Source organism: Eleutherodactylus coqui, chromosome 4 (genome assembly GCF_035609145.1).
Source record: "Eleutherodactylus coqui strain aEleCoq1 chromosome 4, aEleCoq1.hap1, whole genome shotgun sequence".
In the NCBI taxonomy this organism is placed as follows: Eukaryota; Metazoa; Chordata; class Amphibia; order Anura; family Eleutherodactylidae; genus Eleutherodactylus; species Eleutherodactylus coqui.
The window spans coordinates 245952711-245979389 of NC_089840.1; the positions used below are offsets into that span (position 1 = coordinate 245952711).

Sequence of the window (26679 nt, forward strand, 5' to 3'; positions counted from 1 at the left end):
GAAACAAGCATTTAGTTGGTAAAATGTAATTCATGGTAGTCTTCGTACGTGCAGACACATCGTTAATAATATTGTGCAACCTGTATCTCCCTTCTACTCTCAGAATGTTCTGCCAATCAGCAAATCATAAAGGGGAGTCATATTTTTAGAACAGGTTGAAGATCACCAACTTACACCTTAAAGAATTTCTGGAGATTTTTATTTTCGACGTCAGGATCTATATTTTAAAAAAATCCTAAAAAATTCTTCATATCTTCACACTAACTACTAAGCCTAATAAGAGGCTAATATTTCCTTTTCTGTAGAGAAAACTTGACAACGGTCATCTCATTATCATCACAGGCAGGATTACAATGAAAGGTGATACCTATGTATAGATAACACAGGATTCACCATTCACAATAAATGATCATCACAGCTCACCTCCTCCCCCCTCCCTGCATAGTGACCTCTGCACAGGTCACAGAGCATGCCTAGAACAGTCCCTCATAGACATCAATGGGTCTAACTCCTGTGTGAATGGCCCACGAGACTGCTGTAAATCAAATCTCTACAGCAAAGACAAGATGTACAGAAAATAGGATAAAAAATATATACAAATCTGAAAATAAAAATAGATTATAAAAACAAAATATATTTCACCATTCAATTATAGTTAGGTAAAAAATATAGGGGATCCATTCCCTTTAAGAATGTTACAACCGTCATCTGCTGTTTTGCCATCAATGAATATCGAACAGTGAGCATTTCAGTGCTATAATTGTAGCCGTGTTCATAATGGCAGCTTGTTAAAATCGAGGCACACATCCTTTCAGTACATTGCTTGGTTACAAAATCACCATGGCAACCTCATCCAAAAAAGCAGGGAGGGGTGACTGTCAGCCAATCAGAACTGCAGAGGTCTTCACTGGATACATATTTAGAATGTTCTGCAATTCAGTGTTTTGTTTTTGGATTTTTCTGAGCAAGTTATCCTAAAGTAGCAATTAGGATTTGCAATGTAACAAACAGATTCCATCTCCAGATTAGAAAAAAGATCTAAATGATCACATTAAGCTGCTTTCACATTGCATTTAGCCAAACATATCCATTGTCCCCTACAGAGGCCAAAAGGAGTGTCCTTTTTGGCTCCTTCGTGACGGTCTATGTTGGTATACCTTTTGCTCTACTGACTGGAATAGCGCAGTCAATATAAAGGCATCCACTAAAAAATAACATATACCATATGGAATACCATCTTTTTATTTAAACGCGGATGACAACCTACGGACTCCTATCTCCGACAGACACTGCAAAATGAAAATGTGTGAAAAGCACTCTTTGTGTATGGTTTGACTTACAGTGAAACATAACCATCTGATGTGTCCACTCTGATGGGGCTAATTAAGTGGCCAGGTTTTAGTTTTTTCCTCCTGCTTCATTAGTTCACACCTCATAAGTTACATTTTCTGTATGGCCAGTTTGAAAGTGGTTGTTTGAGAAAAACAACCCCCTTCTTAGGCTGCATTCACACAGGTGATATTCCTGCGCGAGTTCGGTCCGATTCCAAGATGGGTTAACTCTTTCCAATCCAATTTGTATCTTGGTTTTCCTAGGGAGCTTACTCTTTTTCTGCTGTTATACAATGGCGCTATCTGCTGGCTAAAGCCAGTACTGCATGAGGTGACACGTTGGATAGGCTCTGACAGCAGAGAGGCTGGCAATATACAGTAAGAGAACCCCAACGGACGTCTTCCAAGATTGGAGCTGTACAGCCTTAAATCATAATGTCTTTAGACGTCAGACAGTGGATTGGAAAGGGTTAATTCACATGCGCGCCTTTTGTCTCAGTTACAAAAATCACTGCATGTCCTATTCTGGTGTGATTCTTGGACGAGCGTAGGGCATGTAAATGTTAATACAGCCTTATGGAATCAGGTTCAGCTTCACTGAAGACATGTGAATGTCCCCTCCATGCTCCAAAAAGCCTTCTCAGTAGAGTATGATAAAGTAGCAAAGACTCAACACCATATTAATGCTCCTTAGCATTAGAGTCTGTACATTGACTCAGTGGTTTGCACTGTTGCCTTGCAGTCCTGGTCCCTGGGTTCAAATCTGACCAAGGGCAGCATTTGCACAGAGTTTGTATATTTCCCTTGAGTTTGCGTGGGCCCTTCCAGGGTACTTTGGTTTCCTCTCATACTCAAAAAAAACAAAACAAAACTAAAGCAAAGTATAAAATAGGCAAGTATATATTGTGAGCCCCCAAGATGACCAGGCCTGATGCAAGTGATGGCAATCTGTGTACAGCCCTGTATGGGCTATATAAATGAGTTAAAGTAAACACATGTGGATATGTTACGTGTTGAGTGTTTTGTAGGGTACTTTGGGGCACCAAAACATTTTTTGATGTACAGGTTATTTGTACATTTTAGTTTTAGTCTAGTTTTATGTATAAAAAAAAAATTGTATCTGCCATAATAACTTGTGCTTGGCCGCCAGAGACTGAATCTAAAGCATTATCAAGGCAAGATGCTCTGTGCTTCTTATATTAGCCCTTTTAGATGGCATTGATGTGTGGACCAAATTACTATAAAATATTTACAGGCCATAAACAATGCTCTTACCGGTTTCTGTGCAATGTTTGGCGGAGGTTTAGGTTTCCTAGAGAAAAAGGAAAAAAAAAAGTGGCAAAGATTTACAATTATGTAACAACTGCAAATGTAGAGTATTTAATAAATGTGTACAATTCATTTTTCATCTTCTCATTCATGCCATACGTACACATTTCGGGGAGAAGGCGATGGCTTGGGCTTTATGGGCGGTTCTGGTGGACTGATGACTGTTTCAAAAACATAAATAAAATTAGGTGAAAAGAAAACAATATATGATAAAACAAAACACCTGCATATACCCATATACTCTGTGGCATGGAATCATAGGAACTGCATTATTAGATTTGGCTGCACATGAGTCAAAAACAAAAAGAAAAACTGAAAACAACACAATCTAGAAACTGTTGTCTATTCTCTCTTGGGACAAAACTAGAGTTTGTCTATTGATGCCAAAGGGTTGAAAAAAATGTACACAATAAAAACATTCTGTGTATTTAGGAAAAGTGTAGTCTTAGTATGGGTTATTGTAGGCCATGAGTACTGCTATGACAGCTGGAAAGTGAAAATCAGCCAATAAAAAGGGAAAAGATTAGAGATGAGCGAGCCTACTCGGTAAGACAGTGAGCATTGCTCTTCCCGAGTAATTGCTTAGTGATCCGAGCAGGCTCGGGTGGGCTGCGGGGGGGGGGGGGGGGGGAGGGAGAGTGAGAGATCTCTCTCTCTTCCCCCCGCTTTGCTCCCCCTTGCCGCCCACCCAAGCCTGCTCGGATCACTAAGCAGTTACTTGAGAAGAGCGATGCTCGCTCGAGTAACTGTCTTACCGGGTAGGCTCGCTCATCTCTAAAAAAGTAGTTGTCCCCTCTGAATAACCCTTTTTTTTTACAGGAACAGTCCCACTAAAATAAGCTGATCACAGAGTGTACTGCTATGAGACCCCAGCGATCACGGAGACTTGTTAGCGAGTGTTCAGTTATGTTGCAGCATCTCCGGAGGGAAAATTAAGAATTACATGGTGCCATTTGAAGTCAGTGAGTTTCCTGTGTAATAGTGGGACATGCTGGGTCCTCCCGAAAGACAGACATTTATTAGTAATTGACTTGGAGAAAAAAACATTTCCCCCGTCCAGATGTTATTTGTTATTGCATAGTTGTCAATGAATACAATGTAGATCCTGGGATGGTAGCCATATTAGTTGTAACCCAGCTTTCATAGTATTTTTCATACTCTTTAGCACAAGTACCCCATGTATTAAAAGGAACGTGTCCTCATCACAAAATAACCTATTGTTTTATACAAGTTTTTGTTGGATTTTCTTTTACATTTTTGCAGATTTTTTTATTCTCTATGTAACTATGTATATTTTTTTAAATTGATGATATCTTGCAGGTTTCACTTTGGCCACTGAGCCCAAGGCCTCTTTCAGACGGGCAATGGCGATTTTGCCACGAGAAACTCACGTCTTTGTTTCTCCGATTTTTCAACAATATTGCTGCTTTTTTGTGAGAACAATCTCGCATTGCAGCGTTAAAATTGCGCGTTTATTTATCAAAAAAGTCAATATGACCTTCTAATGTTAAAAACACATTGCACGAAAATCACAAGTTTGTGCGATGCGATTAACAAGGAGGCTCCATAGGAAAACATGGGCTATAAAAAAAAAAAAAGAAAATTGTGGCAAGATAGAGCATGCCGCGATTTTTTTTCTGGCAAGATAGCATCAGAGAAAATATTGCTAATGTAAAAGGAACCCACTGTAAAGCATTGGCTTCACATACATGCATTTTCTCGCATTTTCTTCGCATTATGGCAAAAATCACACAATTTTGTCACCCCTGTGAAAGCGGTCTAATAGTGGCCTACAATGTCCTATTCTGTAGAGAAAACTTCTCAGCAGTCATCTCATTATCATTCGAGGGAGGAGTATAATGGAAAGGAATACCTTTATATAGATAACACAGCATCGACCATTCGCAATAGGTGATATCACAGCTCACCTCCTCCCCATCTTGCACAAATCACACACCATGTTCATTATACTCTCCTATAGTGGTCAATGAGTCCCCTCCAATCTATTGCTTTTGTATTCCATGTGGCTGCTGTACAGAACACTATTATTAAACTTAATTGCCAAAGTGGGAACTGCAAGATAGTAGGATTTTAAAAAATATATATAAAATTGAGAATTGAAAAATTCACCAAAAATAAAAAAAAAATACATATTTAACATAATTTGATTTAAACAATATGTAGTTTTGTGGCGGCTAATTCCCTTTAATGTCTTAGCATTCAGAAAAATGAAATAAGTACAATACTTACATTCCTCACATACTTCATATTCATCCTGATCCTAAAGAATAAACAGATCAAGAGTATTTTATGGATCAAGTTCCTGAGTTTACTTTGGGGACTTTCAGGCAACGTAAAGACAAACTTTTTCATTAACTTTCAAGGCTGTTTGCACAGGCCCATAATTGTCAGTCCCTTGCAGATGGTTAACCTTCGTAAGGGAATTTTTTTTAATGCACCTCCAGTGAAAACTAAAAATGCCATATGTGCCGTACACAGAGGCCTTTCCCTTCAAAGCTCAGTTATTTGGGCTTCAGACCTTTCCCGCCTTCCAAGACCCCCTTTACTTGACAATATTTGGTCAGTATTTCGCATCAGTGTTTGCAAGCCGCTACCAGGAGTGGAGCCTACAAAGTGCACTTGACAGATTTGCACCTGCTCCGTATTTTAGACCCACCTGGGTTTTGCTTACTAATACTGACACGTGAATGGAGCTCGACAGATCGCTGCAATCATTGTAGTCATGTAATAGATCTAGATGCATCACGGTCACCGTTGCCACAAGCCTGCTAGCTCACAATAATATATTCCTACACACTGCTTGACTCAGTGCTGATGCTGCTATAATTACAGGACATTATTAGCTAACGAGTTCCCTCTACAGGACACACATACAGTTTTCAGTTGTTTTGGGGGGGGTAATATATTAATGTTATTATAAACTTATCTATCCCTCAGCAGGGAGGCTGCAGTAATAGACTATGCGTCTGCAAGGGAATGAGGCGACCATACAGGATAGAGCCCTTTTTTTAGAATATATTTTAGCAAATCGTAATTGGAATTAGATGCTCGGTATGATCAAATGGGATTAAAAAAGGGTTTTCTGAGCAAATTCTATTGATGCACGAATAGTTCATTGCTAGGGACCGGCCACTCCGAATCCCCGGTGATCAGATAACTGTCTGGCCCACTGACAGTGCATTGGGGCCGAATGTCGACATCAGTGTCGAAGGCGGAAGCATCATAGAAGACTTCACTACTAATTAAATTAATTAATTTCAATGGAAGCGAAGTCTTCTATGACACTTTCACCTCCAACAACGATGATAATGTCTGACCCTATGGCAGGCAGGATGATCAGCTGATCACAGTAGGGTCAGACATTGAAATCCTAGGTATCCCAAGTGGTGAGTCACTGGAGATTAACTATTGATGACCTATGTTTGAGGATAGGTCATCAATAGAATTTGATTTATTTAAAGGGGATTTCCAGGCAATGTGAAACCATTGTCTCTGTTCTCATTTACTTAATGTAGCCAGTGGCTTGTATACATACCAAATTTGATGGAAGAGTTATTTTAGGTTGGGATCCTCTAAAAAAAGAAAAAATAGAAATAGAGCATATGATTTTTTTGTTCATTTTTAAGACTTATTAATTTACATTAGGCTATGTTTCCATCTGTGTCAGGAATGAATGCCACACTGCAGATGGGAACATAGACTTACAGGTAAGAACAGTAATATAGTAACACAAGCAGATAGATACAATGGTTTCAAAGCAGCATAATATTGAGTAAGAGTGTAATAGAGTTATAGGGACACTAAAGCCCCATTCACACGCAAAGATAATTGCTGAAAAATTGTCAGAAACTGAAAGTATTTAGCAATCATTTTGGATTAGGTACTAATGGGCTAATTAGTCCATTAGCAGCTAACTAGCTTCATTTGCATGTATTTAGAGAACAGCGGATAGTCTGTTCTCTAAATACATTGCTTTTGTTCTGACGTGGGCAGCAGGATGCATACAATCTTATCAGTGCTGCCTTTAGAGAACACAGCATGCCGTCCCTCTTATCAGGGACAATAGATTTCATGTTGACCTGAAGTCAGCGATGGACGAAGAGTGCATGGTAAGTGCACGATGAGAACACATTTACATGCAACGGCTATCGCTCGAAAGCTGCCGTTTGAACGAATTTTGAGCGATAATCGTTGCGTGTAAATCAGTCTTAAGAGTAAAAGAACCATTTGCAGGGCAGTTCATCATAATATATTAGGCTCTGTTAGCAGCATTCTAGACTGTGTGGAAGGTAACTGTTGAGCCCTTCAGTATGATTAGAGGGGTTGTTCAGTTGTAAACAAAAGCAGATTGGTGGAAGTCCACCACCTCCTGGGACTCCCACCAATCTCCTGTTTACCAGACCTATGCTTGTGCAGACTGCTCTCTTCTCACTGCAGTGGCCAGGCTTAGTATTATAGGCAGAGTTCCAATTAAAGTAGATGGGTGTAATACCAAACCTGACCACTGCAGTGCAAACAGAGCCGTCTGCTTTCTGCAGAAATCAGCTCTGTGCATGAGCGCACCAGCACAGAAAGCAGCTGATCTGTGGCAATCCCAGGTGGTAGACACTAGCCAATCTTCTATAAATGGCCTTGCCAAAGGCTAGGCCATCAGTAATTTACAGCTGGACAACCACTTTAATAGCAGTATTCATACACCAGTACTGTGAATTGTCCCATCATTGTTGTTACATGGCATTGAGAAATTAATGGAGCAGTATGGTTTTCCTGATAAATCACCATCCGGCTCTACCTAATCGTTAGCATTTTAGTAAACTCTTCCCAACGACATTGCGTAAATATACATTATACAATTGCAAGGAGGATATAGCGCGGGTTCAGTGTTGGACATGCTCGGTGCCTATCAGCCGTTTCTGACAGATGTTGGCAACTGCCAAGATTGGAGTTACACTGACCATAGCAGTTAGCTATTCAGATGCTGCAGTCAAAACTGACTGCATGTGTAAATAGCTAGTCGGAGGGGGGCCCATTGGCTCTCTTGGGATGCAATACAAGGTTCCGATGGCTTAGCACTTAGTATTGCAATATACAGTATAAGCGATGAAATTATTGCAAGTTCAAGTCCCCTGCAAGACTAAAAGATGCACTTAACGTTTATTTATTTTTACTTTTTTTTTTTTTTAAAGTTAACCCTCCACTTTTCCAGCTTTCCTATAAAGAGCTAAGCAATTAAAAAAAAAATCCATAAATTTCTCACCGCCATGTTTATAACAGTCTGAACTATCAATATATCACACCATTTGCCCCACACTCTGTACAGAAAGACAAAATAAGTTTTTTTTTTTGTTACGCAGATTCCCAAAAGAATTGAATAAAATGTGATTTATAAAAATGTATTTACTCCAAAAGGTGCTACTAAAAACTACAGCTTCGTCCGAAAAAATGAGCCTTCACACAGCCCAACTGAGGAAAAAGAAAATAGAAAAAAGTTATGTGTCTCAAAATATGAAGATTCAAAAACAAACTCAGAGTTGCTTTCCCCACTATGACTAAATATAAAAAACAAGGAGGCGTAAGCCTTCCCAACTTGATAAACTACCACAATTCATTTCTGATAGATCAAATAAGTTTTTTATGCGCGACCCACCTGGCACAAATCTAAGATAAAAAATTAACCTCTTTAAAACCAGAGATTTTAAGAGATTGTGACCCTTTCTTATCTCTTTTTGCTGAGTAGTTGCATATGTTCGATTTTCTCAGTTATCAACTGTTTAAAGGGAACCTGTCATATCCTGTAAGTACCATAAAGCAAGTTATAGTGCTTATAAGACAGAGGACGACTGGGGCTGTACTTTTTATACTTACCCAGCTCCCCAATCCCACACTATTACCAGTGAAACTTGGCGCTCAGTCACTCAGTCTTCAGGCCGTACACTTCACACTGGTTTCTATAGGAGTGCACATACATAGCCTGAAGAAAAGGAGTCAAACTGACTGACTGAGTGTTGACTTCCGCTAGCGTGGGAACGGGGAGCCGGGTGAGTGTATAACATCATTAATAGTTGATCGGCTGGAGTCCACTGTTTGGGGGCCTGGCTGATCAGCTGAGTGGGCATATGCTGTCAGTGCAGCTTTCCACTTCCACTCTGGCCCCTGTGTATAGCGGTGCTGACAGCATACATCCGCTCAGTTGATTGGCTGGGTTCCCAAGTGGCGGACCCCGGTCAATCAGCTATTGATGACACATGGTGAGGATAGGTCATCAATAGTATTTATGGTGCTTTAAGACCCTGGAGAGGCTAAATAAATAAAACAAAAATAAATCTTATTTGTACAGCGCCAACTTATTTCGCAGCACTTTCAGGTAATTTATTTTTTACTCCCCCCCCCCCCCACCACCAAGCTGGGTACTCCTCTTACCGACCTCAGATGGATGAAAGGCTGAGTCAACCTTGAGCCGGCTACCTAAACCATGCAGGGACTGAATTTGCAACCTTCAGGTCGTGAGCGAGAGCTTAGGACTGCATTTCTGCTGCCTTAGCACTCTGCGCCACACGGGGCTGACTGTACTAGTTTACAATTTTACCTCCAGGATCAAATTATGTTGGTAGGTTATTGTTAATAATTTTGACCATAAATTGACCAATGATGACCAATCAGTTGCCCGCTTTACCGTTCCTTCCATCACTAGTATGACAACAACTAAAGTCTATTTGTGAGTGCAAAGAAAGCTGCTTTATGGCATACTATAAATCTCTCCAATTGTCAGAATCATATAAGATTAGGTGCAGCAAAAACATATTGAATAGACTTCTGTACCTTTGAGGCGGAGAGGGAGTCGACTGAAAAAGAAGAAAAAGGTTTTAATTATAGAATGCTTCAATTACGTTCACAGCTATACAGCCGACATGCAGCACTGGAGGATACATTCAATTACTCTTAAGTTTATTACCTCATCTTCAGGGACAACATAGAGCTCTGAAAGAAAAAATATATTAAAAATTGTGAATAAAAGCAAATAATATAAAAATCTTGTATTCCAATAGAATCTGTGTGATAGAAAACTAACTGCAAATATTAGTTATCACTTCCCTGTGCAACTCCTGGTTTATACACATTATAAGCAACCGATCTGGTTAGAAAACTGCTTCCGCGGCAATTCCCAATACACTTCTATTACCAGATCTGTTGGGGCTTAATTATTAATACTGTCTAAAACTGCCAATCACAGGCAGCGCTCAGCCATTCATTGAATTCAATGAATGGCCGAACGCTGCCTGTGATTGGCTGAGCACTATGACCAGTCACAGGCAGTACTCAGCTGTCATTCAATGAATGGCTGAACGCTGCCTGTGATTGGCTGAGCGCTATGACCAATCACAGGCAGTGCTCAGCTGTCATTCAATGAATGGCTGAGGGCTGCTTGTGATTGGCTGTGCGCTCACCAATCAGATACAGCCCTTTTAGCAGGCGGAGATTTAAAATCCCTGCCTACTGAAAGAAATTCTCTACACTGCCAAGCGACTAGATGTGCCTGAGCCCCGATAGTGGCGGAAAGGCGAGTATATGTTTTTTTTATTTTTTACACAACCCAAGGATGATTTTCAGGGAAGGGCTTATATTTAAAGCTCTTCCACGAAAATCACTGCAGGAGTTGCCGGCAGCACATTGCTTTTAATGGGGACCCTGGCAGCAGCGGCAGCCCCATTGAAGGCAATGGGCACGGACCTGTGCTCATGCGTGTTTTTGCACGTACATGGTCGTTCGGTTTTGTGTGCACCTATGTGCGCACATAAACATGCTTGTGTGAACGAGGCCTAAAATATGGTATATTGGTCTCTCCCATTTCCATCTCGCAGGGTGCATTTACATGAATGATTTTCATCCAAATGCAATATGGACAGAACTCGCAGGGGAAAAGAACCCATTGATTTCAATGGGTTAATTTATATGGGTAACTTTTCACTCGCAGTCATTGAAAAAACAAAAATCATTGCATCTCCTATTTTTGGGCGATTCTGTTTATCATTTCTTATGGGCGCATGAAAAATGAAATGAGTAAATCACATCGCACTCGCTTTCCATGCAAATGTGATACATTTTAACTATTGCAGCAACTTGTGATTTTTTCACGCATGTACAGAGACGTGATGTGTACTTCTCGCAAAACACATCATAATCACAGAAAAAATTGCAGGTATACGAGTGCGATATCGCTCGGTTTTTCTCGGACTGTTATTGCATTCGCTAGTGTGACTATGGCCTTACTTGTAGACATTTGTGAATGTATTCTAGTCTCCAAAGGACAATGTGTCACCGATGGGAGAAAATCTAAAGACTGAAACGTTTCTAAATGCCTCACTGTAACCATAACACTATGGACATACTGAATGCGGAGACTTCGTAAAATAGTTTATTCAGACCCCACTGGAGGGAGCTCTTGACTCACATATCGAAAGCAACGACTATGGACTGAATGGTCATCATAAACGGTGTTTACGGAAGGAAACCGATTACAATGAGTAAACCAAGATCAGAGATGTAAGCTTGCTCAATAATCTACAACCTGGAACATTTAAACTATCCAGTGTATTTTAATTCTTCTGCTAATCCCCATTGTATATCTTATGCTCTAAATCAGGGTTCCCCAACTCCAGTCCTCAGGGACCACCAACAGGTCATGTTTTCTGGATTTCCTCAGTGTTGCACAGGTGATGTCATTATTGTCAGCGCCTCAGACATTACCACAGGTGTTCTTACTATAGGATATCCTGAAAACATGACCTGTTGGTGGGCCCTGAGGACTGGAGTTGGGGACCCCTGCTCTAAATGTATCAACTCGCAGTCAAATGAAAAAAATACACGCTCCTACCTTGATCTTCCGTTTCAGGAAGCTGCACGGCGGGACACTTCCCAGGGAGCGGGGGGACGGGTTTGTTCTGTCGGTTCACTGCTGGAGCTGTAACACATAGAAAGTAATCGGGGCTGAATTATAGAATGGTCAAAAAAAGGGGCAAATGCTTCAGGGCCCGAACACCTCATCCCATTATAAGCCTACTTTGGGGCAGTTGGGGTGCAATGAAACCAAAAACTACATTGGTAAAATCAAGTACATTCATTACAGACAGCAGTGATTAATGTGGTTGTGGCTTTTACTGCAACTGCATTAAAATAGTGGCAAAAGCTTGGGTGGTTTTGCTGATGCGGTTTTTGGTGCAGTTTTTACTGCCCCCCAATGCCCCGTGTGAGTATGGCCTTACATCCTGTATTCAGCTGTGTATTCCACCTTCCCTTTATTACACTTGTCCAGTACAGCTTTCCCAGCCCGCACAGTTTGGTACTCTTTTGGTGGTATTTTTGGCAACTTAAGGCGTAGGTTTGCCACCCGCCCGGTAGACCACTGACCTGGCAGTGATTAAACCCAAAGGCTAGTGTCCATATTTATTTTTTACCAGCTATATTAACGGCTAGTTAGAAAAAATTGTTAGTTGGGAGCCGAGAAGCAACACCACCACAAAGTAGTTTACCTAACTCTGTAGCTTCAGTTCAGCTGCTGCTGATTACCAGAGACTCTGATCTCTGAACTCCCAACCCACCCAGCATATGCGCTGTGTACAGGACATACAGTAATGCAGGCACTGGGAGGGAGAAATCAGAGTCTCTGATAATCAGTGGTGACCAGACTGGAACTATAGAGTGAGGTAAAGTACTTGCTACCAAGCCAGAGGCACAAGGGTCACTATTATTACTGGGAGCCACTAATGGCGAGGTGGGGGGTTGTGTTACTACTGTGGGCACTATTACTATAGAGGCCATGTTTACTTCATTGGCCACTGAGAAGGTGGGGCACTATTACTACTGCCATCACTGAGGGGGTGGGGGGCACTATTACTACTGCCATCACTGAGGGGGTGGGGGGCACTATTACTACTGCCATCACTGAGGGGGTGGGGGGCACTATTACTACTGCCATCACTGAGGGGGTGGGGGGCACTATTACTACTGCCATCACTGAGAGGGTGGGGGGCACTATTACTACTGCCATCACTGAGGGGGTGGGGGGCACTATTACTACTGCCATCACTGAGGGGGTGGGGGGCACTATTACTACTGCCATCACTGAGGGGGTGGGGGGCACTATTACTACTGCCATCACTGAGGGGGTGGGGGGCACTATTACTACTGCCATCACTGAGGGGGTGGGGGGCATTATTACTACTGCCATCACTGAGGGGGTGGGGGGCATTATTACTACTGCCATCACTGAGGGGGTGGGGGGCACTATTACTACTGCCATCACTGAGGGGGTGGGGGGCACTATTACTACTGCCATCACTGAGGGGGTGGGGGGCACTATTACTACTGCCATCACTGAGAGGGTGGGGGGCACTATTACTACTGCCATCACTGAGGGGGTGGGGGGCACTATTACTACTGCCATCACTGAGGGGGTGGGGGGCACTATTACTACTGCCATCACTGAGGGGGTGGGGGGCACTATTACTACTGCCATCACTGAGGGGGTGGGCACCATTACTACTGAGGCCACTGAGGGGGTGGGCACCATTACTACTGAGGCCACTGAGGGGGTGGGGCACCATTACTACTGAGGCCACTGAGGGGGTGGGGCACCATTACTACTGAGGCCACTGAGGGGGTGGGGCACCATTTCTACTGCGGTCACTGAAAGGGAGCACTTTTACTACTGGGGCCACTGAGGGAGGGGCACTATTACTACTGCTGCCACTGAGAGGGTGGGGCACTATTACTACTGCGGCCACTGAGGGGGTGTGGCACTATTACTACTGCCATCACTGAGGTGGTGGGGCACTATTACTACTGCAATCACTGAAAGGGGGCACTTTTACTACTGGGGCCACTGAGGGAGGGGCACTATTACCACTGGGGCCACTGGAATAATGGAAGTAAAATAATAAGTCATGATAAGCCAGCCCCTAACCACACCCCCTTTGACTTGGGCTGGTCTTTTGCGGTGACAATAGTGGCAGCCCTATTAAGATGGTGGTATTTTGGCAATCTCTAGGGCACTCTTGGTGGCAGTATTTTGGCACTGTTAGGGGCACATAAGTGGCATTATGAGGCACTGTAGGGTGACATTATGCAGACACTGTATAACAGTATTATTTAGGCATTGTTAATCTTGTAGGAGCAGCGTGGTACTGTTATATGGAGATATACTTGTATTACTTGATTTAGTATATTTTCCATGGATCAGCAACCCAAAAATGCATGACCACAAAAACAAAATGTCCAGCAAATGGAGTCAATGATTCAACCCAAATCACAAGCTGCACAAGACTCTAGCGCCTACATGTTTCTGACGCACGCCGCACCCTCACTCTTGACGGACCACCCATTCATTTGAATGTGTGCAGTGCGAGGCCATATATTTATACGATTGTGTCCGATTTTAGGGCTTGAGAAATGACCTAATTTCACTGCATGTGTATGTCCGGGTGACATCCATAGTCATCGCGTTTGTCAGGTTTCTATGTCTCTGTATGATCTGTGTCACCTGATTTTTTACTTGTGCTCATTTTTTTCTAGAATTAGTTAGCAATGATCAGTGAACAACAGAATGTACACAGATGGCCTCCTTTACATGGTGTAAAGAACCACGTCTGTATAGCCCCATTGACTGAAACGGGTCAGTATGCAGCTTGTGTGCACTCCATGCAAATATGGAGAGCACATGGACATGGACATCACACCAGTGCATGAGACCTTATACTACTGTTTCCTACAGCAGAACCTTAGTATATAATTATGCATCTTACTTGTCTGGATGGAAAAAGCTCTTACGTTTTTTTAGTGGCTCCTTGGCGGGTTCAATATAGTTTTCAGGTTCTGGTACAATATAGTTTTCCTGAAAGAACATCAATATAAAAATAAGGGAAGGAATGGATTAAAAAAATAAAATTTATATTATATATATATAAATTATATATATATATATATATATATATATATATATATATATATATATATATATATATATATACACACATATATATATATATATACATATATATACATATACACACACACACATTTTAAGGCGGTGCAGCAGGGGTACAAAGTAAGCTTTGAGAGGACAGAAACCTCCACTAGAGTAAAAGGGCAACACAGACTTTTTGTAGTGCCCGTTTCAAAATCAAACTTTTTTGTTTGCGGGGTGGGTTAGACTGAGAGCTGTCTCTGATTGGTCACAGTGCTCAGCTAATCAGAGGAAGCCCACTAAGCCCATTAAGCTGCTGAATACTACTGAAAGCAGTTCAGGCTGAGCCCCGGCAGCTGCAGAGAGGCGAGTATAGATTTTTCTTATTTTTTTACACTTTTTTAGGATGGTTTTCAGGGAAGGGCTTATATTTGAAGCCCTTCCCCGAAAATTAATACAGTGCTTGCCAGCAGCCCACTGATTTCAATGGAGCCAGCTATATTACCAGCTCCATTGAAATCAATGGGAGAACATCATTCTCCTCTGCACAGCTGTGACAGCTGTGGAAGAGAAGAACGATCTTTAGTATATGTTCTCAATGGGGTCGGCGCTGTTGCTGCCGGCCCCATTGAGCGCACATACACAGAACACCGATTTGCCACAGAACACAGTTACATGCATTCTGCGAATTGTTGTGTCTTATAATTTTCTCCGCATGTGTTTGTCCGCATGAAAAATTCGCACATGTGATCGCTCCCTTTGCAAAGCATTGGGTCTATATAGATGCGGATCGCAAATGCAGCTGTCATACGCGCATACAAACGCCCGTGTGACTGAGCCCTAAAAAAAAAAAAAAAAAATGTTAAACCTTTTTCTCCATTCTTATTTAGTCCCCCTAGGGGACTTGTGATCATTTGATCGCTTACTCTATGTACTGCAATACTTCAGTAGTGCAGTATATCATGATTTTCAATGATACCTTTTAAGCTGTGCCTTAGGCAGGACTTGATAGGTTTTCCAAGCAAGGGAACCCGGGGAGCCTTCACTAGTATTTGGACTGCCATGTTAGCTCATCGGCACCCTGCAATTGTGCCATGGAGAGGGGTCCATGGAACACCAGAAAGGGCTAACTGTTTTGAAGTGCTGTCAACTTCGACAGCGGCATCTAAATAGTTAACTGCCGCAAATGGAGCTAGCTGGGATCATGGCAGTTTCTGACGGCTGCCAGCTCCCAAGCCCGCCCCATATACTCTTCATGACTGCACGACATAAATTTACTAATCGTCACTGGTGAAGTGGTTACGTTTTGTCTGCAAATTTCCGATCATTACATATGCATTTGGAATGGTAAAAAAAAACCAAAAACCCAACACATTATTAGAACGCCAAGTAGAGTAATTCATTAGCGGACAATCCCTGGGAATCAGTTGCATATTTATAAATGCTATTAAAACCGGTTAAACCAACAATGAATGACTTAATTGAGAATGTAGTTTGGCGGAGTGTGAGAGATGAAGACTTCCTGTCTTCAAGGAGAGTAACGTCAATGTCAATGATTAAAGCCCTTTTAACCCCCGCACAACTAGGATACAGGGCGATGCGTAAAACCATAATCATCTTACAAAGTTCATAGCCTCATACCTCATCCTCACAGCCCTGTTGTGGTAGGCTTGCTGGCTTTCTGAAGACTGGTGGTGGCAATGATGTGGGCTGATGTCTGGGAGAGGGCATTGGCTTAGGCAATGGTTTGTTTGCTGCAGGAAATCGACTGGTAACTGGGGGTAAAGGTTGCTTTGGAAATGGCTCATGTGGTTTGGGCGGTTGCCTCATATGCATATTCATTGGTTCGTTTTTTTTATCTGTTGATGAAAGAGGTAAAATAGGGTTATTAGTATCAATTAAATAGGATTGCATGGCTGATGAACTTCTAATAAAAAAAACAATATAACTATGACCACTAAAAAGTCCAGATGAGGAAAATCCAGTAAAAACAATTTTATGCCCTAGATACGGACTAGACGAAGATCACAGTGATTTGTGGTTAAGGCCTCATTCACATGGGCGATGCGTTTTTATGCCGGCCACATCGCAGCTGAAACACGCATCAATGAAGAATAGCCATGATCGAGTCCTGAGATCAATTAGCAGTTTCTTGTCCATTGACACTGGCATATCACGTGAAAAATACATTGTAACGCGGAATTCCATCGGTCGGCAGAAATCCTCGGAATGACTCCTAATTATTAAATAGAGCCATCTGTCTTCTTTTCCAAGCGCCGGACAAAGGCAAACTCCCTTCCCTTTGTTTCAGCTCCCATAAGAGTCTATGGGAGCTTCCAGTGTTTTTTGTCAAACACTATATTTTCCGCGACCGACAGTTGGGACAGTTGAGAAAAGATGACTGTGGTGCACATTGTTTGCAATGGATAACTTTAGGAGTTTATACATGCAGAAATTATCATGGGCATAGTCCCTGGTTTTATCTAACAAAGAGGGTATTAAGCAGGAAAACCTGATTAAAAAAAGCACTTACTAATGAGAACACTAATAAACGCAGAAGGAATTCATAAGAAATGGGACAAAGATAATATTGTAGGAACTTTCCCATAAACACCAAATAAAACTCATTATATAATGTTTAAAAAAACAACTTTACATCCTCCTCACTAAAGATACCTGCATATCCATTGTTTCCCACCATGATCTTAAATGATGGCGGCATATGATTGTCATTCGGTGGAGGTTCATAGTTGTCATCTTCTATAGGCACCACATAAGGTTCTGAGTCAGAGTGCTCATCTGGGCTGTCATAATCACTTCCCTTTGTTAAAGAAATAAAAGAAAAAAATGGCTTTTCACATTCAAAAGACTCAAATCACACAACACGTAACCATGTAGCCTAGCAGACCCCCATTAGGTCTGCCTATGACGGATGTCACCATAGGCAGCTGTTTTCATCTAAAAATGGGGCATCTATGGATGCCTCAGTTAAACTAGAAAATTGCATGTTAAAAAAATAGTCTGAATGTTTTTCCAAAAGTGTGAAATGAAAAAAAACAAAAACCTGCAGCCCAGCATAGCTTGGCAAGACTATAATATAATATACTAAAAGACTGAGGGTGGCTTCACACGAGCGTGTTTTTGTGCGGACATAGGTGGGTACCCATGTACGTGTAAAAAAACTCGTGTATGAAGGTCTGTGCATTTTCTTCAATGGAGCCGCGGCTGCCGCCGGCGGCTCCATTGGAGGCAGTGGTCTGCCGGCACCCTTGAATTGTTTTTAAGGGAAGGGCTTTACATATAAGTTCTTTCCTGAAATACAAGAATTTTAGTGTTAAAAAAAAAACAAAACGAAAAAAAAACAAAAAAAAAACCTACCTGTCCGCCGCTGCCATGTCCCCGCGGGGACGAAGAACACATCTGCCACATGCGGCAGATATTTCCTTCATTCCCGCGAGTAAAAAGAATTCCCTGCTGTACCTGCCACATCTGTGATGGATGCAGCAAAGGAATTCTTCATCCCTGTGGGGAATAAAGAATTCCCGACCACAGCTGTCACAGATGACAGCTGTGGTAGGGGATCCAGCTGCCGGCATCCTGTAATAGTTTTTCAGGAAATGGCTTTAAATATAAGCCCTTCCCTGAAAAACAAGGAAAAGTGGTGATAAAAATAAAGAAAAAAAAAAATCATACTCCTCTTCCTTCAGCTGCCGGGGCTCAGCCACGTCCTCTCTGCGCTGTCCCTGGCTCTTCAAAGCAGTTCTTTCAGCAGGTGGGGATTTAAAATCCCCGCCTACTGAAAGTGCTGCTTCTGATTGGCTGAAGTGCTCAGCCAATCACAGGCAGCTCTCGCCTGTCATTTATTCAGCAAGAGCTGTCTGTGATTGGCTGAGGTGCTCAGCCAATCAGAAGCCGCTATCTGTGATTGGCTGAGCACCTCAGCCAATCAGAAGCAGCACTTTCAACAGGCAGAGATTTTAAATCCCCACCTGCAGAAAGAACTGCATGGAAGAGCCAGGGACAGCGCAGAGAGGACGTTTTTAACATTTTGAAACAGCAGAAAAGCAATTTGTAGGGGTTGGAAATGTAATCCGCTACTTCTAATATTATGTGCCAGCAGATATATTTATTGAAGAGGGTCGGAGCTTTCATTGTAGGTGGGGTGCTAGTTTTGTAGATATTTGCAACTAATACAAGAAAATTGTTAATACATACCATGTTTCCCCAAAAAGAATTCCCTGTCTTATATTAATTTTTGCCCCAAAAGAGGCGCTAGGTCTTATTTTCAGGAGATGTCTTATTATAGTTAGCAGGCTTGGTCCAGGTCCCTCCCGCTGCTCTCCAGAGATCTGACATGCTGAGCTATGGCATTGACTGGCCAATTCATAAATCCCGCCTCAACAATGCAATGGCTGTGATTGGTTCATTAAGCGCTGCATTGATTGGCTGAGCAGTGGTCGAAGAACCAATTACAGACATCGTATTGGTTCATCGAGAACTGTATTGATTAGCTGAGCAGCGTTTGAGAAACAATCAGAGCCATCGTTTCCTAAAGGTTGCATTTATGAATCCCGTAACCAGGAAGTAATCTTCTGTGGGCAGCCAAGGACTACAAAAAGTGTGTCGGAGATCCGGAGACCAGCGGAAGGGACCAGGACCGTACCGGCTAGGTGACCTATTCCTTTTTTTATGTAATGCAGGTAGGGCTTATTTTCAGGGTAAGGCTTATATTTCAAGCCTCCTCGAAAATCCATGGTAGGTCTTATTTTTGGGGAAAGGGTATTTGTAGAGTTTTATTTTATAAATCTAAAAAAATAATTCTTACAAACTCATCAAACCAGTCGTCATCCTCCCCACCGGGTGGTCCTGGAGATAAAAAAAACACATCATATCAAATTGTTGTACCAAGGATGGAATAGAGAGATCATTATAAGACTATAAAACCTAATACAATCCCTTTTACCTGTCTGGTAGTCTCTTCTTGGGACAGTTGGAGGAGTTGACTTGCTTTTTATGCTACAAAGAGACATAATGAATTAAAACCAGCGCTTATAGTAAAGAAAAAGAACTGTCAAAGGAGCACAAGAACATAGAAAAGCTACGTTATATGGTTTAGGCCAAGTGCCGGACAGACACATGATACATATAAGGCAAAGCACATTGAGTATATGGTTAGTATTGAATAGATAAGGCCAGCATGGAAAGAGGGTATGGTTACCGAACTGCAGACAACGGGGCAGATGTATTAACAGTTGGCACTATTGGATCATGATTATAGATGAGCGAGTATACTCGCTAAAGGCAATTGCTCGAGCGAGCATTGCCTTTAGCGAGTATCTCCCCCGCTCGAGACGGAAGGTTCGGGTGCCGGCAGCGGGCACGGAGCTGCGGGGGAGAGCGGGGCGGAACGGAGGGGAGATCCCTCTCTCCCTGTCTCCCCCCAGCTCCCTCCTGCTGACAGCCGCTACTCACCGCTCCCCCGCGCCAGCACCCGAACCTTCCGTCTCGAGCGGGGGAGATACTCGCTAAAGGCAATGCACGCTCGAGCAATTGTCTTTAGCGAGTATACTCGCTCATCTCTAATCATGATAAATGTTTACTGCAACATATATGTATTCTTTAATCAGTCACACCTCTATGGCAGGACGGTATTAAACAATTTCAGTTTTTCGTTACCGATAGGTATCATTGGATGGGTTGCAACATTTATTTTGCAAATGACCCCAAAGTAATGCAGTGCTGATATCACACTATGATCTATTGTGATTGAATTGGGGCGATAGCCCCCAGCATATTCATCACTATGGAGCCCTAACCTTGAGGGGCTGGTCTTACAGAGATAGCCTTTGTCCATATGCTCTAGTAGGGCATATGTAGATCATGGGGTGGAGGGGGGGAGGAGACTTCCGTTTTGGAAAAAAAAAAATCCAGTTTGTCGGCCATCTTGATTGTAGAAATTAAAAGCCACTCTCCTCCTTTTTGGTTGCATTTCCTTCATTAACCCTTTCAAATCCAGGAAGGATTGTTGAATTTTATAACAGAATTGAACAATAATGATTGGGGTTTAGAGTTTTCAGGGGAGCACAGTTCGAACAAGGCCATCTTTTTGGATGTAGAAGTGAATATTAGGGAAGGTAAAATTAAGACCCAAACTTTTTTTAAAAAGACTGATACTAATAGTTATGTTAATTTTAAAAGTTGTCATGCTAGATGTTGGAAAACCAACATCCCGTATGGACAATTTGCAAGGATTAAACGTAATTGTACGGATGTGGAGATATACCATAAACAATCAAAAATCCTAAAAAAACGGTTTAAAGAAAAACAGTATCCCTCCAACCTGGTGGAAGCAGCTTATAAAAAAGCTCTCCAGAATACAGAACTAGTCAAACCAGGGGAGAGAAAAGACAAAAAGGAGATAGAATCCAGATTTATAACCAAATACAACTCTCAACATAAAGAAATTAAAAACATTATGAAGAAACACTGGGATATCATTAAGGAGGATCCATTTTTGAAGTCCTCTCTTGCGAGTAACCCTGTAATCACCTTTAGGAGAAATAAAAATATTAAAGACTTTGTGGCCCCCTCTCGCCCACACTCAAAAGATGCCAGATCCGTGGGTGATAATAGAAAAGGGAATTTTTTGATAAAAAAACAAATCTTAGGTTCCTACAGATGTGGGGTGGGTAATTGCAAATGTTGTCATAACATAACCCATGGGAGAAAAGAAATAGAAATGGGAAAGGGCAAGACTCCATATCCATTGAAAAAATATATGAACTGTAGTACGACCTATGTAATTTACCTTATAGAATGTCCATGCGGACTTAGGTATGTAGGTCGTACCACTAATGCATTGAGGACTAGGGTCAACAAACATAGAACAAATATAAAAAATGGATTCACAAAACATAGTGTATCGAAACACTTTTTAAATTTTCACAACAAAGATTATTCGTTATTAAAAATTACACCGTTAGAGAGTATTAAATCAGGATTATTTACCTTTTTAAAAAATCGTGAAATGTATTGGATTTTTAGATTGGGAACCCTCAAACCGGGGGGATTAAATGAAGTTTTAGAAAAAATCTAATAACATTTAAAAAAAAATTTTTATGTTTATTTATAGTTATAATGTGTTTATCAGAGCATATGGATTAGACATTTCTTATTTGGTTGCCCTGTGTAGGATATGGTGTTTATTCCCTTCCCCTGTATCCACTTTCTTTTTTTAAAATGATTAGGAAGTTATCATTTGAAATAACATATTTGGCAATATTAAGATATTTGCCTCAATACATATTGAGCAATATATACAAAGTTGCTCAATTGTTTGAAAGATAAAATTAGGGTACGATAGGTCCATAGGACATAATAGTTGGACGTTGCGGTTCAGAGTGAAACGCATCCGTGAAATATATCACACGGAACGTGATGACGCTGTCACGCTGTGCAGTCCGACGAGATCCACATAGAAGCGCCACATAGGGACGCCCCAAATGACGTGTCCAGGTGGAACGCAGTAGCACCGCCCACTTAGCGGACTCACGCTACCCAGGAACGCACAGCGTAATGACATGTGTTCAAGCGCGTTGACGTCACACGTCGGACTCATCAGAGTCGCAGTACATGACGCTGTGAATGCGCTGATGAATCCCCACTCCTCTGAAGGGAATCAGAATCAGTACCATTAAAGGTAAACTTTTCTATATAAACGGCTTGTATTTTTATAATTGCATAACTTGATAAGGGTACCGTTTGTACCGAAACGCGTTGTTATGATCGTCTGGTGAACCTGTCACATTGTGTATGAGCTGACTTGTTGCACCATTGTTTGGCTGTACTTCAATAAACTCTAAAGGAGAAAATCTTTGATTGGATACCTTATCCTTTGGGAATGATTAAGACCTGTGGGAAATAGGAGGGGGAATATTGGACACCATAACCCCCTCCTTCAAAGTAAGTCTCCTTCTTTTGAAGGGAAAAAAAGTTTTTCTTTTAAATGTGATTTTAAAGTTCTGTGAGCGCAGGAAGTATTTTTATTGAATGAAAAATCTCTTTGTTTTTCAAATCCACTGTCTGATGTCTAAAGACATTATGATTTAAGGCTGTACAGCTCCAATGTTGGAAGACATCCGTCGGAGGTTCTCTTACTGTATACTGCCAGCCTCTCCAATGTGTTACCTCATGCAGTACTGTCTTTAGCCAGCAGATAGCATCATTTTATAAGGGCAGAAAAAGAGTAATCCCCCTAGGAAAACCAGGATACAAATTGGATTGGAAAGGGTTAATAGGTCTAAAACTTTAGGCAACATTATATGTCAAATTTTGCTGCTTTTTAGAACGTGGTCTAGGTGTAATGACATTAATACATTTGTTGTAGTGTTTCACTACAGTCTCTCCTTTCTATGGCAGGATGTGTGCAGTTTCCTCTTGTTCCTTGTGTGCTACGTTAGAAGAACCTGCTCAACAGGACGAGCGACAACATGTCTCAATGCATGGAGGAGATTATTGCACCCATGGAGATCCCCTTGTCATCAGCTGATGTACAAACACATTTTTATTAATAACTCGCCAACCATTGATTACATGTGTGCACAGGACTAGGACTTCGCAGAGCAAATACTACTAGGCTGATGGTTCATAGACAGTAAATGGAATAGTTGAGTGAAGCTGAAATGTTCCATAGTGCTAGACCGCCAGATGATGTACTGCATTTATCTTTGGGGAACTATGGAAAAAAAATTGGTAGAGACTATGCTGAATTTGTGAAGGGTACAGAATACATTCCTCATATATAGGCTGCATATTTAGAGCCAACATATGCTACAAACATTGTAAGCGTATTGGGACACTGAGTAATAACCTATATTCCATCTCATAGATACACACACTGAGGCCAATTCTAAAGGAAGACAATTAACCTATCAGCAGGTTTTTGGAGAGTAAAGGGAAACCCATGTAGTAGAGGAAGTCAATAGTAACACACAGAGCTTTGCTCAGATTTGAACCCAGGACCCCTGTGCTGCAGGACAACAATGATAAACACTGAGCACCATGCAGGAGACTGAACTGTAGAATATATTACAAATTGTGAGTTAATCCATTTGTGGCTCGGAGTATCCCCTAATTGAGAAACCAAAATGTTCCCATTGGTGTTCGGTTGCCGGGGGCCTTCTGAAAGCCCCGAGGCTGCCATTGCAGATTGCCTATCAATCCATGCCTGATAGACTTCCTGCCAGATTGCGGTATAATGTAATACTATGATACTACAGAATTAAAAAAAACCCAAAACAATCAGTTTTAATAAGTTTTATTATTAAAAACAGATAAAAAAATAATACAAGTTAAAAAAAATCCCAATAACCCCCCCCCCCCAAAATCTATATGTAGTATTACTGCACCCATAAAAGTCTGATCAAAGCAGCGCATTATTTACTCCACATGGTGAAAGTCAGAAAAAACTAAATATCAGAAATGCACTTTTTTGTTCACCCTGTCTCCAAGAAAAAAAATTGTAATAAGAAGCGATCAGAAAGTCATACGAACTTCAAAATGGTACCAATAGACACTACAGACACGTCCCGCAAAAAGTGAGCCATCAAACTAGGTCAACGATAAGATAAAATAAGTTAGGGCTGTCAGAAGATGGAGGCCAAAAATAATTAGATTTTTTTCCCAAAGATATTTTATTTTTTCGAAGTATATAGAAAAAAAAATAAAACTATAAATGAGTATTGTAGTAATCATATTGACCCATAGAATAAAGTTATGTCATTATTGCCGCAGTGTGTACACAGTAGAAACAACCCCCCCCCCCAAAAGATGGCAGAATCTTTTCCCCACTCGTTCTGCAAAACATGAGCCCTCAGATGGTTACCCTGATGGATAAATAAACACTATCATTTTTTTTTAAAGTGGGGAGGAAAAAAACGAAAGTTGAAAAAAAGCCAAAAAAAACAAAGAGGGGCCGCGTTCTTAAGGGGTTAATATTCGTTGGTTCCTTGGTCACAATTCCAGGAGATTGTACTGGATACAGGATCTGTCCCTGCCCTAGCTTGTTTCCAATTGCCCAAATTCAATGACCTACATCGGGAAGTACCAGCATCTCATTTTATCATCACTCTTATTTTCGTTACCACCTTCTATATACTGTATGTTCCTCTTCATTTGCTTATTATTAGAGATGAGCGAGCACGCTCAGTAAGGGCAGTTACTCGAGTGAGCCTCACTCATCTCGAGTAACTGCCTCCTCCCCTCCGCTTTCCCCCCCCCCCCCGCTGCCCCCCCTTCCTTTCAGAGCATGCTCAGAGGAGAAGGCAGTTACTCGAGATGAGTGAGGCTCACTTGAGTAACTGCCCTTACCGAGCGTGCTCGCTCATCTCTATTTATTATCTCTTTAAATACTTTTTACACGTATAGCTTTTTTGTGATAAAGTTTCAACCTTTACCATGTCAGTCTTTGCCCTTTATAAGCAACCCATAGTTCCTGATAATTGGGGTAATTTTGACTGCTGAAGAGCCTGCAGGACCCAGACCCAGGATGATACAGTATTAGAACCAAGGTGGCTGACCTCCTCACAGTAACGTGCAGGAACTCATCAGAGTATGATTTATACTCCATCTTGCAGCAACTGCTGGATTGAGGAAGCGGAAGTACGTCAACCCTTGTGGTCATACCCCTGTCATACATCGTGAGAACACCAGGGCTCGCAGCACATATGATGTCTTGCACGGTAGCTCAGTGGTTAGCAGTGTTGCCTTACAGCACATAGGTCCCAATTTCAAAGTCAACCGAGGTCAACATCTACAGAGTTTGTGCATTCGCCCCATAGAAAGCTAACTTATCTGTATAAATAGCCTCAGTGTGTGGGAGACAGAAATTAAACTGTGGAAAACAAGTCCCAGGGACTGATGTGAGGGGTGACATTCTCTCAATGGTGCCGTGGAATAAATTTGCTCTATATAGGCAACACGAAAGAAATAGTGCTAAATTACAAGGTTTAGCATAAGTCTTACCCTCAATAGCACAGGTCAGGTGAGGGAAGCGGGTTATTTTTTAGCTGCTAAGCCTTTTCATTGATAGCAGCAAATTAAGAAGAGATCAATATTCTTGAGGTGTCCTAATCTCAAGAGAGTTGTCTAAATTATAGGTGAAAGGAAGTTGATGTCTTTTGAAGTGCAGCAATACTCCTACTGCAGTTTATCATTAGGGTTCTAAATAGAACAACTAACGTGGCTTGTCACTTTAGAAGTTCAGTTCAATTCTCTCATTGTCTTGAGGTAGATAAAAAAGGGAAAAAAGACCTCAGCGCTCACACCATAGAATATGGAAAGTGTACATTTGAAAATTTAGGTTATGTCACTTACTTCGAGGAGGCGCCTCTGGCATAGGCGCCTCCTGATCCAAGTGGACGTATCAGGGATGGCACAAGCCAACAGTGATGAGCAGGTTCCACGGTTTAATGTATAAATAAAATGCTATGCAATACACAACGCGTTTCGGCCGCACGGCCTTTTTCAAGTGTATACAATACAGACATACAGTCAAACATTTATAGTAAAAAATACCTTATAATTGATAATTTGTAAATAAATGTTTGACTGTGGTCTTTTTTCCCTTTTTTATCCATTTTCTCCTCCTTCATGTTATGATCGGAGTATTCCTCTAGCCGCTCTCTCATATTCAGATGAGATTGCGCACAGCACCTACGAACTCCCACCTCCCTTCAGAAATTGGGATCAACTATATTCCCAGTATCCTTCTAGTGAGCGCCTTTTCCTCATTATTTTAATTGTCTTGAGGTAGGTTGTCCACAGCTCCAGTGCAGTTAGCTAACATTTGTACATGCAACCAACTAGATACATTTCTAAAATGGCGCAGAAAAGCTAGTCGGACCCTCACGGAAATCTGTTCTATTCAACTTGCACATTGTAGAATTGCTTAGACAATATAGAACGTCTCTCTTAAGGTTCCCTTAGACTTCTGCTTTTTTTAATTTTTAGTCATGACCACATGGACACTATCTAGTAAAG

General features: G+C 41.5%; 1 protein-coding gene across 2 annotated transcripts in view; it reads right to left on the reverse strand.

Annotated features, from left to right (window-relative positions):
• The window catches only part of BLNK (B cell linker), a 64177-nt gene that overhangs the window by 13981 nt on the left and 23517 nt on the right, over positions 1 to 26679 (reverse strand). For both annotated transcript variants that reach the window (XM_066601009.1, XM_066601010.1), the window contains 12 exons: positions 19604 to 19656; positions 19466 to 19506; positions 17317 to 17461; positions 16282 to 16499; positions 14505 to 14568; positions 11554 to 11640; positions 9634 to 9659; positions 9501 to 9523; positions 6217 to 6253; positions 4911 to 4941; positions 2764 to 2821; positions 2607 to 2643 (listed from right to left, as the gene is read on the reverse strand). In XM_066601009.1, the coding sequence (XP_066457106.1) occupies positions 2607 to 2643; positions 2764 to 2821; positions 4911 to 4941; positions 6217 to 6253; positions 9501 to 9523; positions 9634 to 9659; positions 11554 to 11640; positions 14505 to 14568; positions 16282 to 16499; positions 17317 to 17461; positions 19466 to 19506; positions 19604 to 19656 (820 nt within the window). The remainder of the gene's footprint in view (positions 1 to 2606; positions 2644 to 2763; positions 2822 to 4910; positions 4942 to 6216; positions 6254 to 9500; positions 9524 to 9633; positions 9660 to 11553; positions 11641 to 14504; positions 14569 to 16281; positions 16500 to 17316; positions 17462 to 19465; positions 19507 to 19603; positions 19657 to 26679) is intronic.